This window comes from Orycteropus afer, unplaced genomic scaffold (genome assembly GCF_000298275.1).
Source record: "Orycteropus afer afer isolate SDZICR_OR568_19922 unplaced genomic scaffold, OryAfe1.0 scaffold00054, whole genome shotgun sequence".
Classification (NCBI taxonomy): Eukaryota; Metazoa; Chordata; class Mammalia; order Tubulidentata; family Orycteropodidae; genus Orycteropus; species Orycteropus afer.
In genome coordinates, this window is record NW_006921641.1 from 5,183,313 (window position 1) to 5,200,304 (window position 16,992).

At 42.8% G+C, this 16,992-nt stretch overlaps 1 protein-coding gene across 1 annotated transcript in view; it reads left to right on the forward strand.

Annotated features, from left to right (window-relative positions):
• The first annotated feature begins 674 nt into the window (after positions 1-674).
• The window catches only part of XDH (xanthine dehydrogenase), a 105,922-nt gene continuing 89,604 nt past the window's right edge, over positions 675-16,992 (forward strand). The window contains exons 1-8 of the mRNA XM_042780679.1: positions 675-707; positions 1,465-1,522; positions 6,519-6,615; positions 8,432-8,540; positions 11,504-11,630; positions 12,572-12,633; positions 15,950-16,018; positions 16,292-16,381. Of these exons, the coding sequence (XP_042636613.1) occupies positions 675-707; positions 1,465-1,522; positions 6,519-6,615; positions 8,432-8,540; positions 11,504-11,630; positions 12,572-12,633; positions 15,950-16,018; positions 16,292-16,381 (645 nt within the window). The remainder of the gene's footprint in view (positions 708-1,464; positions 1,523-6,518; positions 6,616-8,431; positions 8,541-11,503; positions 11,631-12,571; positions 12,634-15,949; positions 16,019-16,291; positions 16,382-16,992) is intronic.

The window sequence follows — 16,992 nt, forward strand, 5'->3', positions numbered from 1 at the left end:
TTTCATGTCTCATGGTATGAATGATGCATTTTTCCCAGATCAACTATCTCCCTCAGCCTTCTGTTTTGGGAGGTCCATTCCAAATAGATACTGTTAGAGGTCCCATCACTACCTCTACTCAGTCTTTTTGGGAATGATTTAAACACTCTAAGCCATCCTGCGCCCCCATGCATGGCCTGTACTAAGTTAATGGAAAACACTGTCATGCCTTTGCTCTAACAACCCCAACACAGCCACTCTTCTCCCGCTTGTCTATCTCCAGTGTTGAGGTAGGACAGACCTCATGCCCCATACTGCATGGACAGGCAACTGCTACACTTCTACCTTAATAAGATGTGGGATTTGTAGTACAGCTCTGTCTAAAGAAACCCTTATCACAAATTCTCTCCTTCTCACTCATATCAATAACCCAAAATCTTTTACCCTTGATAATGGCTGAGGAGTTTGATATTTGTAAGTTCCTCTGACATTTTGCATCTGGGACTGGCACTTACTTCACTTTGCAGACACCATTTTCTAGTTTATAGAATGTATGGTTCACTGACTTTTGGTTTGAGATTTCTCTTTCATTTATGACACACATTAATGTTGTTGACTGTGATAGCTCATAATATCCAGGAGACTGGCTTTCTACAGTCACATGGCAGGTCTAGATGTAAACACTCAAAGAGGCCATGCCAGAGATCCACATGCTGATGGTGTCACAGGTGTGATCCAGCAGCTGGGAATGAAATGACATGTTTGATTTGAAGTACGCTTTTCTTTGGTTAAAAATTCCCTGAGTGATGCAAATGGTTTGTGTTCAACAACTAATTAAAGGCTGACAGTTTGAACCCACTCAGCAGTGCTGAAGAAGAGCCTGGTGATCTGCTTCTGTAAACACTGTTGTTGTTATGTGCCATCGAGTCAGACCCGACTCATAGCGACCCCTCCTTGGGTTTCTGAGGCAGTATCACTATGGAAGTAGGTTGCCCCATCTTCCTTCCAAGAAGTGGCTGGTGGGTTTGAACCACCAGCCTTCTGGTTAGCAGTCAAGTGCCTTAGCCACTATGCTACCAGAGCTCTCTGTACAGATTACAATCAAGAAAACCCTATGGAAGAATCTTCCTCTGTAACGTATAGGATTACCATGAATTAGAATGGACTCAGTGGCAATGAGTTAGTTATTTTTTTCGGGTTTCTGCCTTGATCAACCTATGTGATGGGTACAAAAAAACTGAGTTTCCTATGGTGTATTCAGAGCTGAGCATTAATATGGATTTTTATACTTTAAATATATGAGTGTGCCTATAGTCTGACTTGTAGTTAATATGTTCATTCTTATGGAGTCATCAAGAAAAAATACCTTAGATTTATGATTTATTTAGCATATCTTCATTATCTCTACAAATTTATGGATGAGAAAATGAAGGGACAGAAGCCATTGCAGAACTATGCCTAATTTTTTTCCCCCTTTTTTTGTAGGTTGTTGAGAAAAATGCAGACCCAGAAACAACACTTTTGGCCTACCTGAGAAGGAAGTGTATCCTGACTTTGGAATAGGAGGTGGGAGTGAGGGACAAGGGTGACAGGAACTCATTCTCTGGGCTTTACATCATTTTCTCATGACAAGTAAGTAGACAGTGGATGTAGAGGAAAGCATACTGGATGAGGAGTCTGGATGCCTGTGGTTTAGTTACAGTCTGTCCCTCATTAACAGTGTGACCTTAGGCAGTCATTTGAGCTCTCTGATTCTGAAACTCTCAGCTGTTAAATGAGAGGATTTTTCTTGATGTTCCATATGATCTCTTCCAGCTAAGATTAGTAAATCCTGGGTCTATAAAATGAGCGTTCAGAAAGGCTCTCATTGGATATTCTCTCAGGGAGGAAAAAGGGATTTCATTAGGTGAACTTTACCTAATAAATAAATGGAAATATATGTTTCCAGTTCTACCTGTAGGGAGAGAAAAATCAGCCTAAGTGGTGTCTGTTGGGAAAGGCTTGCCTCAAGTAGAGAACTGTGTAGAGGTCCAAAATGTAGTTTGGATGTGGTAGATGCTAGGAGGCATCAGGGGAAGGTGACTCTTTAGAAAAACTGTAAATGCAGTTCTTCACTCAAGTGGTGAGAGCTTCTGTAAGATCCCTTGTACCTTTTGTGCTTTCAGAGTATGAAAGAAGTCTGAGACCCTGGAACAAACCAACAACCAACAAATTACAATAGGAATTAACATTTAATGAGTGCTTGAGATTTACAGAGTTCAAAGTGATTTGCATAGGGATATCTCACTTGATAAGAAACTCTGATGGCACAGTGGTTAAAGCATAGGGCTGCTAACCAAAACGTCAGCAGTTAGAATCCACCAACTGCTCTGCAGGACAAAGATGAGGTAGTCTGCTTCCATAGTGATTTATAGCCCTAGAAACCTTATGAGACCAGAAGAACTAGATGGTGCCCAGCTACCACTGCCAACCACTTGGAAAGGGATCAAAATTGGAGATCCTAGATAGTATGGGAGAAAAATGTGGAACAAAACTTAAAAAAATAAAAGGGCCAGGATTACTGGTTGGAGAGACACTGGTGAAACCCCCAAGACTATGGATGGCCCCTAGTCACCCTTTGGGCCTAGACTTGGACTCACTCCCATCACTAACATCCAGCTAAAAAATAAACAGGCCTACAACCTTAACAGCTACACGAGGGAGATGTACTCCTTAGAGCAATCAACTATGAGTGATTAAAAGGGCAGCATTTGCGCAGGAGAAAGGTAGGGAGGGCAGTAATTCATAGGTGGGAAAGACACAGGGAAAGAAAGGAAGTGGGAGGAGAGCTGTTACATTGTGGGGATTGTAATCAGTGTCACGAAACAAAATGTGTAAAATTTCACCCAAATCACATTAAAAAGTTTTATTTTATTTTTTAAAGAGAGAACTAGTACAACTAAAAAGGAAAAGACTCAAGCTGCTGGGGAGTAGGGCATCATGTAAAGATATTGTTAAAGAGAGCCAGATATCAGGGTGCAGAAGCCCTAGCTGCCCCACCCCCTGCAGAAAGACAACACACATATGCAGGAGTAGGGTAAATATAGACAGATAAAGATATAGACAATATATAGAAAAATAAAGACAGACATAGCCGAGATCCAGGGGTTTGCAAGGTATAATAAGTAAGGAAAATAATTGAACATTTCAATAAATGTATGGCAGTTAATTGTCATGATTAACATCTCATTTATAGGAATGAGGTTGAGTAAATAAATTATAGTAAAAAAATTATAACAAAAACAAAAATTCACTGTCATATATATATGTATATGTATATATATATATATATATATATATATACATACACACACAGCCCATACACACATATATATAAGCTCTGGTGGCATAGTCCCTAAGGCATTTGACTGCTAATCAGAAGGCTGGCAGTTAAAACCCACCAGTTCCTCCATGGAAGGAAGACTGTGCAATCTGCTTCTGTAGAGATACCACCTCAGAAACCCAATGAGTGGTTGCTATGAGTTGAAATAGACTCAGTGTTAAAGTGAACTAAACCTTAAATCTAAAATGAACTAAATTTGTAGTGACATAAAGCACCCTATATTGTGAATTTAGATCACATGATATCTTATTAGATGGTAGGCTTATAACTAGTTAAGTATAAGCTGTAGTCTAGTGATAAAGCTAGTGGTGACACTATAGCCTAAGTACTTAGTACACAATTGTCAACTCTTTGATTCTTAACACCTGCCTGCTTATCAATATTTATCAACTTATGGAAGAATAAGATAAGAATGCTTATCAACTAATTTTCTAATTTATGTAAAACTATAAAAAGTATCTTTCCAGATAAGAATAGTTACTACCACTTTATAGTATAAAATAGTTCTGGTAAGTAGTCTAAGAATTCACCATAGTTTAGTGGTTAAGAACCAGCCTTATGTAGACAGTTTGTCTCTATTCAAGTCAGGGCCCTATCATTTACCAGATCTGTGGCCTGTGCTTTCTCTGTGCCTCAATTTCTTTGCCTTAAGATGGGGGTAACTATGCAGTTTTAAAATATTAATCAAGGACTAGAAGCTAAGCTATGGTGCTGCACATAAGCACTGCAATTGTCAGGGAGCCCTCTAGCATTCTGATGGCTGGTTTAGGACAACTGATCCTTCCTAGATATTACTAAGGGCCTAAACCAGAGCAGCATCAGTTGGGGAAAAAAAAGACAGACACCCTATAATGTCCTTTAGTTAGTTGTTGAGCACAAACCATTTGCATCACCCAGGGAATTTTTAACCAAAGCAAAGCATACTTCAAATCAAACATGTCATTTCATTCCCAGCTGCTGGATCACACCTGTGACACCATCAGCATGTGGATCTCTGGCATGGCCTCCTTGAGTGTTAGGCACAGTTCTGCAATGGCTTCTCTCCCTTCATTTTCTCACTATAGGGCACTCCTAGGGCAGTTCTATTTTGTCCTATAGTGTTGCTATGAGTTCAAATCAACTCAAGGGCAGTGGGTAGGATCTCACTTAATTCCCATAGCAATTCCAGAGAATTGTAACATTCTCTTTCAAAGATAAGGAAGTGTAGCCTAAACATCCTCAGTGAGCTGCATTTTGCTAGTATATTCTGTGTAAACGGTGGCAGAGCCTGGACTAAATCTAGAGAGCCATGCCCCTAACCCCTCACCTATAGTGGAGTCCAGGGCTCTGTTGTCAGGACTGTGCTCAGTTGACCTCTGCCAATGAACCCATAACTCCTAGAAAGGTATAAGGCAGAGAGATCTGGTGGTCATTTTCATTGACATATTTTGGGATAACAAAGGATTGTTTAAACACTCACAGAAGTGAACCTGGGATCCATAGTCTTTTCTCTAGTCCACTCACCTCCTGTTAGGCAGAGGGTGACTGAGGTACTTTGTCTTAGAATTTTGACCTGGAGTGGGCAGGTCTGTTCTGACATGGCAGCCATGTCAGGATGGGTGGCTTTTTTATACTGGAAGAATCACTTGGTAGGGTCAGGGAACTGCATGGAAATCCAGCCTACCCCATCTACCTAGGAGGTCTAGAAAGGAAATTTCTTGCTCAGAGATTCTTGATAGTATTTTCAGTTTCTAATAAAGTTTTAAAGATCAGAAATTCTCAGAATTTCCTTATCATAGCAATAGGCTGGTTTAAAGGTCAAGTATGAAATGGGATCCGAAATTGAAAGTTGGCACACAAAGGCAAAGTCCCCATGGCTTGTTGCTTGTGCTGAGAGGTAATATATGGGAGTCCTGGGCAAGAGAAGGCCCTAGTCTTGATGTATACTTTAGCTTCTAGAAAAGCCTCCAGGCTAGAAGGAAAACCTTTCTAGACAATTTACCTAGAATTTTCTGAACTTCTGATAACTGCATGTATGTAGATTAGTGAAAATAACAATTTATGGCATTGAAATCCCTCCTCAGACATGATTTGCAACTGGCAGCATGATAAGGAAGGCACACACCAAACCTGGGGTCAGAGACTGTGTTGGAGCCCTAATACTTAAGGTAACACAAGCTCCTGTGTTAACTTGGGCTCATGTTTCCTGTCAGGTTTCTGTTTCTTTTTGCTTTTTTTATTCCACAGAGAAACAGTAGTTCTTGCCCCATCTGCTAACCAAATTATTGTGAGGATCAAACAGGTACATAGATATAAGTGCCTTTAAAGAATAAAATGCTAGTTATATTATATGTTGTCAGTTATTATTTTATTTTTATCTTGAAAATTAGGTTAGTGATCAGGCAATTATAATCTCAGTTCCCTCTGCCATCAGTAGGGAGCCAGATGGCTTAGAGGCCTGCAGCTTTCAGCAAAAGATAGCAATCATCCACATGTCTCAGGGAGATGGCCACTATCACTGCTTTTCTCTAGAATAGCCAGTTAGTTAGGCACTTTTTATACATAAAGTATCAGATTATCTATTTTCTGAAGTACCCATAAAAGAAGATGCCTCCAAATGATTTCCATTCTCATTGTCTGTGGGCTAGATATTCAAAAGATCCTGCGTTCCAGTCTTAATTTTGGCTCCTGGAACTTCATCAACCAAAATGTTCAGAGTGAAAAGTCATTGACCCAGAATAGGTCAATGTCTCATTCTGGCCCAAATATCTTCATTACACATCTAGTTGGGGTTACATGAGGGCTCCCCCTCATACTCAGTCTCTGAGTCACTTGAATTACTTGCCCAATGAGAGCACAGGGTTGGGACGTTAAGACTGCTCTTTGGAGACCCTAGCTCCAAGTGAAGTCTCCAGGACTGGAGAGCCCTAAACTTTAGTTGAGTGCTGTCCAAAGGGGCCCTGATGCCTTCCCTCTTCTGTACAGTAGAATTGGCCCCATTCTCCTGTCCCAGAAGTTCATGCAGCTTCTCTGAAAGAGGAGGAGGTGTGAGTTGGCTGCCTCTCCTGTCAAAGGGCCTGAGTCTGTGTGGGAAATGGATGACCATATTCATGCAACCCTGCCCGGGCATTTCCAGCAAAGATACCTTGCACATGTTCCTTAACCTTTGACCACCTAGTGGGACTGAGTGGGACCAAGCTTGGCTGTGGAGAAGGAGGCTGCGGGGCCTGCACCGTCATGCTTTCCAAGTATGATCGTCTTCAGAACAAGATTGTGTATCCTTTGTCTGCTGGCTGATTTCCCATACGACAACTGAATGTAGGGTGTGAGTGTGTCAGTGTGTGTATGTGTGTGCATGAGTGAGAATGAGTCCCTGTAGCTCTGGGCAGCCTCTGGTCTCGGGCAGAAAAGTTGTAGAACGATGTCTTAGGAAGTCTTTCTGGCTTATGAGTAGTGACAAGACTCTGAACTACTGATAAAATAATCTTTCTTAAATCCAGGCTCATATCACTCCACCAAAATCTTTCAGTACCTATCCATTGCCTCAAGGTTTAAGTCTAAGCTCTTTGCTGAGCATGCAATAGGCTCCAGACTTCCTCTCTAATTTTCTTTTTCATCATCGAGCTGGGCACTCCTTTCATCCAAGACAAGGCCTTCGACAAGATGGATTGACACGGTGGCTGTGACAATGGGCTCAAGTATAGCAAGGATCATGGAGCTGGTGCGGGATCGGGTAGTGTTTCGTTCTGCTGTGCATGGGGTTGCTATGAGTCAGAAGTGACTCGACGGCACCTAACAACAATAGCAGTGTTCCATGCTTGCTAATTTCTTAGCCTTTGCATAGGACCTTTCTCAAGTCTAGAACGTCCTTGTTTCTAAGACTCTGTTCTCCACATAGCTAATTCTTACCAGCTCTTTCCAAAACCAAGCTCACTGCCATTGAGTCGGATCCAACTCATGGCGACCCCTCCTTGTGTTTCTGAGGCAGTACCACTACCAAAGTAGATTGCCCAACCTTCCTTCCGATGAGTGGCTGGTGAGTTTGAACCACCAGCCTTCTGGTTAATAGCCAAATGCCTTAGGCACTACACCTTCAGAGCTCTGGGCAAAAGCATTATCTACTCCAGGGAGCCTTTCTTGACTTTCCAAGACTGAATTAGATGCCCCTTGCCTGTGTTGGTCCTATAGTGTCTGCTTACATCCCTCTTGAAGCACTTACAAAAAGATATTGAAATTGCCATTCCTACTTGTTTCTATTTTTCCTATACTGTCTGCAGGCTATTGAAGCTCAGGGAACTCATCTTATTCACCTTTATGTCCTCAGCTCTCATCAGAGTGTTGGCACTCAATAAATGTTGTTGTTGTTGTTGTTGTTGTTGTTATGTGCCATTGAGTCGGACCTGACTCATAGTGACCCCTCCTTGGGTTTCCAGGGCAGTATCACTATGGAAGAAGATTGCCCCATCTTCCTTCTGAGGAGTGGCTGGTGGATTTGAACCACCAGCCTTCTGGTTAGCAGTCAAGTGCCTTAGGCACTATGCTACCAGAGAAAATGTTATGGATCATATAAATGAATGAGTGGTGAATAAAGTAATGGATGCAAGGAGGCTCTGCTAAGGGACTGGTGTCTATTGTTGCTGGAGATTTTTTCCTCCCTTCTACCTAAGAAGGAATGAGGGAAATAGAGGTAGGTGAAAGCAGAGAAACAAGAGTGACTGGATGTTCTGAAATTGAGAAGGCTAGGAAGGGCCCTGCAGAGAGAGGGGTGCACTTCTGTGCAACGACCTATCATAAAATTCCTCTTGACTCAGCCTTCAAAATAGAACTGAGAGACAGCTGAAATGACTTTGGCTCCTTTGGGTTCTTTGGCTCCAGCTCACAGGTCTTGGATATATGGATATATGAGGTTCCTGGACTCTGGAGGGTCTCAGGCCTCAGCTGAAAGAGGGTTTCCTTGGTTCCTAGCTCTGAGTCTTGAGTGTAGTGAGGAGAAATAACATAAATCATCATGAAGTCTGCCCTCACCCCTGTACTCAGCTCTACTCTGATGACCTGACTGGGTAGTAGAATGACCTTAATTCAGGGTTTTAGACACTTTTCTGCCAATGCTTGCCTGGCTCCCATCTGCTCCTTGCACCACATTGCTGTGACAACTGTGGAAGGAATAGGAAGCACCAAGACGAGGCTGCATCCTGTGCAGGTAACCAGAGGAAAGGGGCTGTACTCTTGAAGTGAAACAATTCTGAGAAGTCTCATGCCATAGTTGCAGACTTGTTTGGAACATTGGTCTGAGCAAAGGAGACATATAGCCTGGCACCCTCCCCATCTTCTCTGGGTGCTATGAGGCTGAAAGGGGAGGCATCAAAGCCTGAAGCTCTCTCCTGTGGCTAGGGTGGATGTAACATTTCATGATGCCAGAGGAAACAAGAAGTCAACTGAATCTGGTGGCTAGGGAAGACAAACCAGCCAAAATAAGGAGGGGGGACAAGGGAATTTCCTCACCTTGTGTCAGATGCCAAATTCTCTGTGTATCTTGATAAAAAAAAGTCCTATCTACTCCCAGCTTCCTGGAATGGTAATTTCAGTTGCACCTCTCATCTCCCACCCACAGATAATGCAAATGTGACTGTTAGGCAACTAGAGTTATTAAAATGGAGGTTACAAAAAAATAAAATAGCCAGTTGCCTTGAAGTTGATTCTGAATTATAGTGATGCCATGTATCAGACTAGAACTGAGTCCATAGGGTTGTTTTGGCTGTAATCTTCGTAGAAGAAAATCTCCATACCTTCTGCAGCACTGTCGAGTGGGCTTGAACTGTCAAAGTTTAAGTTCGTGGATGAGCAGACTGTTTGTGCTACCCAGAGACCTGGAATGCAGGTTACCCAAAACCAAACTCACTGCCGTCAAGTCGGATCCAACTCAGAGACTCGTCCGACAAAATTGACAAGGAAGGCCTTGGGTTTCTGAGGCACTATCACTACGGAAGTGATTGCCCAATCTTCCTTCCAAGGAATGGTGGTGGGTTTGAACCACCAGCCTTCTGGTTAGCAGTCAAATACCTTAGGACTACACTACCAGAGCCCCCGAAATGCAGGTTAGTAAGTGTTAAACAAGATGATAAAGACATGCTGAGTGTCTGAGTCCCTGGTGGTATAAGATGGCCAGAAAATGGATTGAAACTCTGGCAGTAATCTGAGGGATTTTGTGTAGAGAAGCATTTAGGCAAAATTGAAACAAGGGTGGAATAGAGGCAGAGCACTGTGGGAAGAGGATACTGTTCCCTGATCTTTTTATTTGAGGGAAACTGAGGCAAAGGCTCTTTAGGGATTACAATCACAGAAGGGACCAGAGCTATGTCCAGGCATGAAACCTTCCCTTGGCCATTTGATGATACAAATATCATTCAGGAGATAAAATCTTCCTTAGATAACTGTCTCATTTATGTAGTGATACTATAGCAGAAATACTACAAGTCAATGGCTTTAACAAATAAATATATTCTCTCACAGGTTATGAGGCTAGAAGTCTGAAATCAGGGCACTGACTCTAGGAAAAGGATTTATCTCTCTGGTGGCTCTGAAGGAAAGTCCTTGTCTCCTTTCAACTTCTGTGGGCTTGGCGCTCCTTGGAGCTCTATGTGTCTTGGGAGCAATCTTCCTCTGGGTCAAGGAGCTTCTCAGTGCAGGGACTCTGAGTCCAAAGGATGCACTCCATTCTTGCCTCTTCTTTCTTGGTGGTAGTTCGATCTCTCTTTCTCTGCTGGCTTCTCTCTCCTTTCATCTCTTGTAAATTAAAAGGTGATGCAAGCCACACCTCAGGGAAAATCTCCTTACATCAGACCAGGGCTGTGATCTGAGTCAGATGTTGTATTTCACCCTAATCCTGCCTCATTAACATAACAAAAAATCTCATTCTCTATCACATAGCCTAATCCTGTTAACCACAGACAGAGATTAGGATTTGCTACATATAGGACAATTTCATTGTATTACAAAATAGAAGACAAACACAATACTAGGAATCTTGGCCTAGCAAAATTGACATATTTTTTGGGGAACACAATTCAATCCATGATAGATACCTTACATGACATCTATAACCTTCACCTTCTGGTTGAGCAACCTGGTGTATTTCTTAGGAGAAGCATATTGGACTTATCATCTGAGAACAGGATGGAGTTGAGGTGGTATTGCTTCACTTCTAGAGCTTCACTTCTTAGTCTGTAAAAGGGGAAATAATTAAACTTTTCTAACCTGTGGGGATGTAAGAGGGTTAATTGGGGCTTGCAATTTTCTTTGAAATAAATAGGTGAGAGAAAGTTTAAACACAGAGACCTTATCTATATAATCTCATTAAGCCTCTCCCCTTTTCAATGATACCAATCCTTATTCCTGATGCAATTATTTTAGCATTAAGCTATAGAGCCAGATTCCACTCTCCTTGTCCATTTATTCAAGAAAAACATTTATTTTTTTCTCTTAGTTTTTTGTTTTCACTATACTTTTTCCTTATTAACCTCCCATCTCTATCTTAGCGTCAGGTGCTGGCTCCTTCTCTGCTTGGCTTCTAGTAGCCAGAGGGCTTCAGGGTTCTGGCTCCAGCTCCTTCCTTTCCTTATCTTCACACTCTCCTTGTTGTTGTTGTTGTTATGTGCCATCGAGTCAGACAGACTCATTTAGGTAAGTTTAATATCATCAATATGCCAATGGCACTCACATTTATACCTTCAGCTTTTACCTCTCTTCAGAAATCAGACTCGTATTTCTATCTGCCTACATGGCATCACTAAATATATATCTGATTTCAAACTTAACAAAACCCTAGTTTTTCCACAAACTGCTTCCTTCCGTAGCCTTTCTCCATCTGAGAAAATGACAAAACTGTGTACCCAGAAGCTCAAGACAAAAATCTTGAAGTTACCTTTGATTCTTCTCTTTTTCTCAAACACCACACTCAATCCATCAATAAGTAATGTCTACCAGATCTACAAAACCTACAATAAAACCTTCATTTTCTCTCAATTTCCCCTATTACTATTTGGTCCCAGCCACCATCTCCTCTTACCTGGATCACTGTAATATCCTGGTCCCCTGCTTGCTCTCTTACCCACTATAATCCATTCCCCACCCAGCAGCCAGAGTGATCGAATCTGTCCATTGTAGGAGAGAATTGCCAAAAGTCATGGCTCTCAGTGTGGGTTCTGCACCCCTGGCATCGTCATGAGCATGTACACACTGCTCCGGAATCAGCCTGAGCCTACTATCAAGGAGATTGAGGATGCCTTCCAAGGTACGGGTCTTCAGGCATAGCCGGGAACATAGGATGGTAAAAGGAGCCCTGCAGAAGTCAGAGCAGGGCAGGGTTAAAGTCAGGAATTGGCCAAGAGTGTGATGTATTGCTGTCTGGAGAAGAGACCCAGGCCACTCCTGCTAGAATGTTAGCTCTGTCTTTGTTTGGAGAATTCCTGAGTAGTTTAGAGACCTCCTGGATCTCTTGGCTCTGTGTTCATCTTTCTGAGTTGTCTTCCTGTCCTCTCCCAGTGTTGGGATGGAATTGGCAGTGGGTTACTGGCACAGGAGAAGAACATCTGGAAAACTCTACAGAGGTAGTTATAGGGCTTCATTTCTTCTCAGATTTCATTAGGACAGGATTCTGCAGGACAGAGCCGGCATATGAGGTAAACAATCATGATTCCAAACCATGGGAAAGAACTGGCTTCCCATTTTGCCTTCTGCAAATGAGCACTAGAGCTTGGGCCATATATATGTTCCTCTGAATTGAATGTAGAAGGCTCCTCATTTTTCCTTTTCACCATTTTCATCTATTATTTATTCAATTAGTTTTATTAACTCCAACACTCTATGAGATACAAGGGAAACAGGTATGAAAAATACAGTTGCTCCTCTCAAGGAATTCATACGCTGATGAGTTGAGTTTATAATATAGTTTCATAAACTCACAGATAAAACTACGACTAGGCACCATAGGAGAATTTAGGAGGGGTACTTGGCCCAGTCTGGGCATTCTAGGAAGGCTTCCTGAAGGAGGCAATGATTGATGGGTTGAAGTTAGGAATATAGGTAGAAATGAGGACCTTCGAAGCAGAGGCAACAATATGCAAAGGCATAGTGCTAAAAGAAGGCACCAAATGAGGTGGTGAAAAAAACCACAAATTCCTAACCTGCTTTGGGGGCCTATGCTAACATTGTCACTTTCTCTTTGCCCCACAGGAAACCTGTGCCGCTGCACAGGCTACAGACCCATCCTGCAGGGCTTTCGGACTTTTGCCAGGGTAAGTGGGGGTCCCAGAACAGCTGTGCTTCTGCTCCCAAAGCAGCAAGGCTCAGGACTCACAGTTGGGAGGGAGGCCAAGGGTCCTCTTGACTATATGAAAAGAAAGAAAAAAGATGGCCAGTGAATGGATCCTCATGCTGAGGACAACTGACATTGAGAGTGGACTCTGCTATTGTTACTGAGGGAGGGGTTCTTACTGATAGCATGGAGATGTTCCTGCCAGTTCAGGGGAGAAGAACAGGTTCCTGGAAGAGGCATGCTACTCGAGAGCTAACTTCCTCCAATGTCCTGGGACTTGGCAGCTTTTCCTTGGAGCCTGGCACACTCAGCCCATGGCTCAGGTGCTAAAAGTGACTTTTAATAACAACACACAGAGCTCAGCACTTACACCTGTCCCCCTCCCTCTCTGGCTGCTTTCTGCAATTGGCACTCTGCTGGACTTATGGAACTGATAAGTGGCCTCCAGACAGTTGTGAACCCCTGCAGTGTTCATGTGACTCAGAGTAAGAAACCACAGCCAGAGTTTTCAGGCATTGTGATTATATAAACCTGGACATGCACCTGTCATCTGGCAAGGAGAACAGAGGGCTGGCCTCTCCTTTCTTGGCATAATCTCCTAAGCTTTTACCTGATCTCCAAATGGGTCAAGTTAATCTTAACTTGATTCTGGGTAGAGGGCAGAGTTACAAACATCAACATTTTCCACTGACCCTTAGGGCCTGGCAATCTGCTTCCATAAAATTACAGCCCAGAAAACCCTATGGAACAATTTTACTCTGTAACACCTGTGGTTGCCATGAGTCAGAATTGACTCAATGGGAGTGGATTTTTGTTGTTGTTGTTGTTAGGTTTGGCATCATGAAATGCAGTATTGTCTCTTGTCTAATCCAAGAAGGGGTGGAGCTGGAGACAGGGCCTTCCTTATAAGCATAGAAAGCACCACACCCTGGTGAAAGCCATGGGTAAAGAAAAATAGGCAGATGTGGATTTAAAGGAAGGCAAAAAGGATTGAAAGCATAGATTTGGTATCTGAAGACTTGGACTCATCCCATCTCTTAATAGATTCATGGCCTTGGGCAAGTTTCCTTGTTCCTGAGGTGCGAATTATAATAATCCTTGCCTTAGAAAATTAAATACTTCTTGTAAAGCCCTTAGAATAGTGTCTGACACATTTTAAGTCTTCCATAAATGACAACTATAAATGATGATGCCAGTACATTTCTTCCATGAGTCACTATCTGATCATCATAAATTGCTCAGGCTTCCCTGAGAACCAAGAATTGCTAATCTTGCTCGTTTACTTGCTTCATAGGCGGCTGCTCAAAGAGATACAATTTAATCTGCCCTCCTGGTATTATAGTCCTTCCTGGTTTTGAGTTTATTGAAGAAGTTCCTGATTCCACCACATGGTGGTCCCTTTGTCCTACTTGCTGCCCTCAGCCCAGAGCAAAGCTCAGTGTGATAAGTTGGGGCACATTACTCACTAGAAGCTCCTGTAGCCTTTTTTTCAGAGCCTATTTACTGTTATTTTAGACACAGTATGAACAAACCGATAGTCTAGTTTCCCTGTCCACAGCACACACTAGAAAAATGTAGGAGGGGTCTGCTTAGGCAGACACCATGTACGCAGCAGGAAATAACAATATCCACACTGCAGCAAGGAAGGAAACGGAAGAGCCATAAAAACAGGCACAGGATATAAGAAAGTCCAAAAGGCTTAGCCAACTGAGCAAAGTAGAAATCTCTGGAGGGGGAAAAAACTCAGCTTTATCCAACGTCAATAGACCTTTATCCAGCCTCACTAGACCTTGAGGGCAGTGACGTATTATTATACACCACAATAATTGATGCCAGAAACATGTCAATGAATTATCAGGGAAAAAGATCAAAGTAAAAATGTATGGCACTTTAATTACCTGGAAAATGTACTTCTGTGAAATATGTCCTCCTCCCACTGCACCAAGGTTGGATGAGTGAGGCTAGTGCCTCAGTATCTGCCGGTCTCTAGTACTGCTTCTCTGAGGGCCTAGACATTCCCTGCATCACTCTTTTTGCAAGAAAGATGATATCTACACTGTTGAGAAAAGGCACTCTTATCAAGGGAAATTCTCTTTTTCCTAAGTATATAGGAAGGATGACTTGGCAGTGGGCGGGACTGAAATAGAGCAGCTCTGGTCACCCAGTGCAGAAGCTGTAGATGCAGGAGGATTCTGCATGCAGGGCAGTATGTGGCCAGAGGGTCAAAGCAAGACACATGACATTATCTCTCATGACACTATCTCTCACGACACTATCACTTGACAGTGCTTATAAGTTCTCAAAGGCCTCAGCTCCAGATCCCATGGTCCTCTGAGAGCTTTCTTTTCTTGAGAAGGGTTGTGAGCTGTGACATATTTGCTGGGAAATGCCAGGGCTGAATGGTGTCTCCCCTGGCTCGTACGCAGAAGGACTGTTCCCAGCCTGCTCCCCTAGGATTCTCCTACCCTGGAATTGTGTCAGGGCTATGCCTGTGAGGTTTCCTACCTTTTCCCCTCAGCATAATTCCATGATTCTGAAAAGCAGCTCCTGCCTTTTGGGCTGTATCAGTTGTGCGTGGCCAGGTGAAGATGCCCCTTCCCAACCTACAATGTCTTGCTTCTGGTAGGCAGCAACTCTGGACTTTTCTATTCTCTGCTATTGGCATTCTGAGAGGTCCCGAGAATGTCTTCTCCCTGTAGGTAATGGGTGATCATGCCTGCACCCTTTCCCCAGAACAAGCCCATAATGAGGAGCAAAGGCTTTCTGGGAAGGGTGCCTAATACATAGTGAGGAGGCCATAGGGCACACTGGCTGGACAAAACTCTGGGCCCAGCATTGGTCTTGAAATATCCTTGGCAGGTGTCCTATAGAAAACCCAGCCAGAGAAATGCCTAGCCAAGTGCCACAGAACCTGGCTGATCTAGAAGTAGAGTTGAGTGCTGGGAGAATTGATGGGAATTTTTCTCACAGAAGCTTCCTAAGGAAGCATCACTGAAGAAGGAAAATGAGGGTAAAGATATGTTTTGGTAAAATATAACCTAGTTTTCACAGGGAAATTTTCTTGAGATTAAAATTTACTCTTGCTTCTAGAGGGGGATCCTCTTGTTTACTCTTGATATATTTATTCTACATTAGCCAAACAAAAGAGAATCTAGCAGAGGTCTTACTCTATGAAGGGAGGCAAGTAGGATGGTAGCATCAGAGCTGAATTCCTCTGGATATTAATAATCTAGGATCTTTTAGCTTTTGTGACAAGTCTGCATATATCCTTGCATGAATGTTGGTCTTCTCTGTAGGATGGTGGATGCTGTGGAGGAAAAGGCAACAACCCAAACTGCTGCATGAACCAGAAGAAAAACCTCACGGTAAGTGGTTCCTTCTCTTCCTGATGGCCTACGGGGAATTTCAAACTCAGAAGAGTCAGTAGACTCTCTCCATCCCTGGAAGTGGTGACTGGAAAGGATGGCACCATTTGCTCCAGCCTGGGTCTTTTGGCAAGAGCTCTGTGTTCCTGACTCCCAGAGCTGCTTGCCCTTCTGTCAGCCTGCGTGGTGTTAGGAATTAGCTTGCTTGGAGAAAAAGCTGGTCAGACTTACTGAGTCTTCGAAAAGAGGAGACCCACTTGTTCTTTTTTCTAGGATGTCACTCTCTCACCATCTTTATTCAACCCAGAAGACTTCATGCCCCTGGATCCTACCCAAGAGCCCATCTTCCCTCCAGAGCTGCTGGTAGGTGATGTCTCAGGGAGAGGTACAATCACATCTCTTTACCAGGAGCCCCTGGAGACATGCTTTATTTTCTGATTTACCAGAAATTTTGTGTCCACATTGTCATTTGTCTTTCGGCCTAGATTTCCCTTCCCCTTTTTGACACCCCTGCTAGGTTAAGTCCCTTTGTTACATACTAACAGAGTGTTCTATACTTTCCTTCTTACACTTCATACTTAAAATTACTAATTTGACATCTATGCTCCTTACCAGATTATAAGGATCATGAGGACATGGACTGGCTACACCTAATGTATAATCTCCCGAGCAGCTTTTTATCCTCTTTTTATTTATTTATTTATTAAAAATTGTGTTATATTCAAATAATTCAATTCTATGGCTTATAGCTTTACTTTAAGAAGCCCTCGCAAACCCCCTTTCTCACATTGATGATCCCACTCCTTTAGTCCAACATTAAGGCGAGGAAATAACAAAGCCACACTCACAGAGCTTTCTAAGCACAGATTTCTCGAAGGTGTGGAGCAGATGAAGGCTTCCTTGTGGGTTTGAGGGGCTGGAAAGAATGACTTTGGAGTAGGCAGCCAGAATATCTTTCTCTAACTATGAAACCT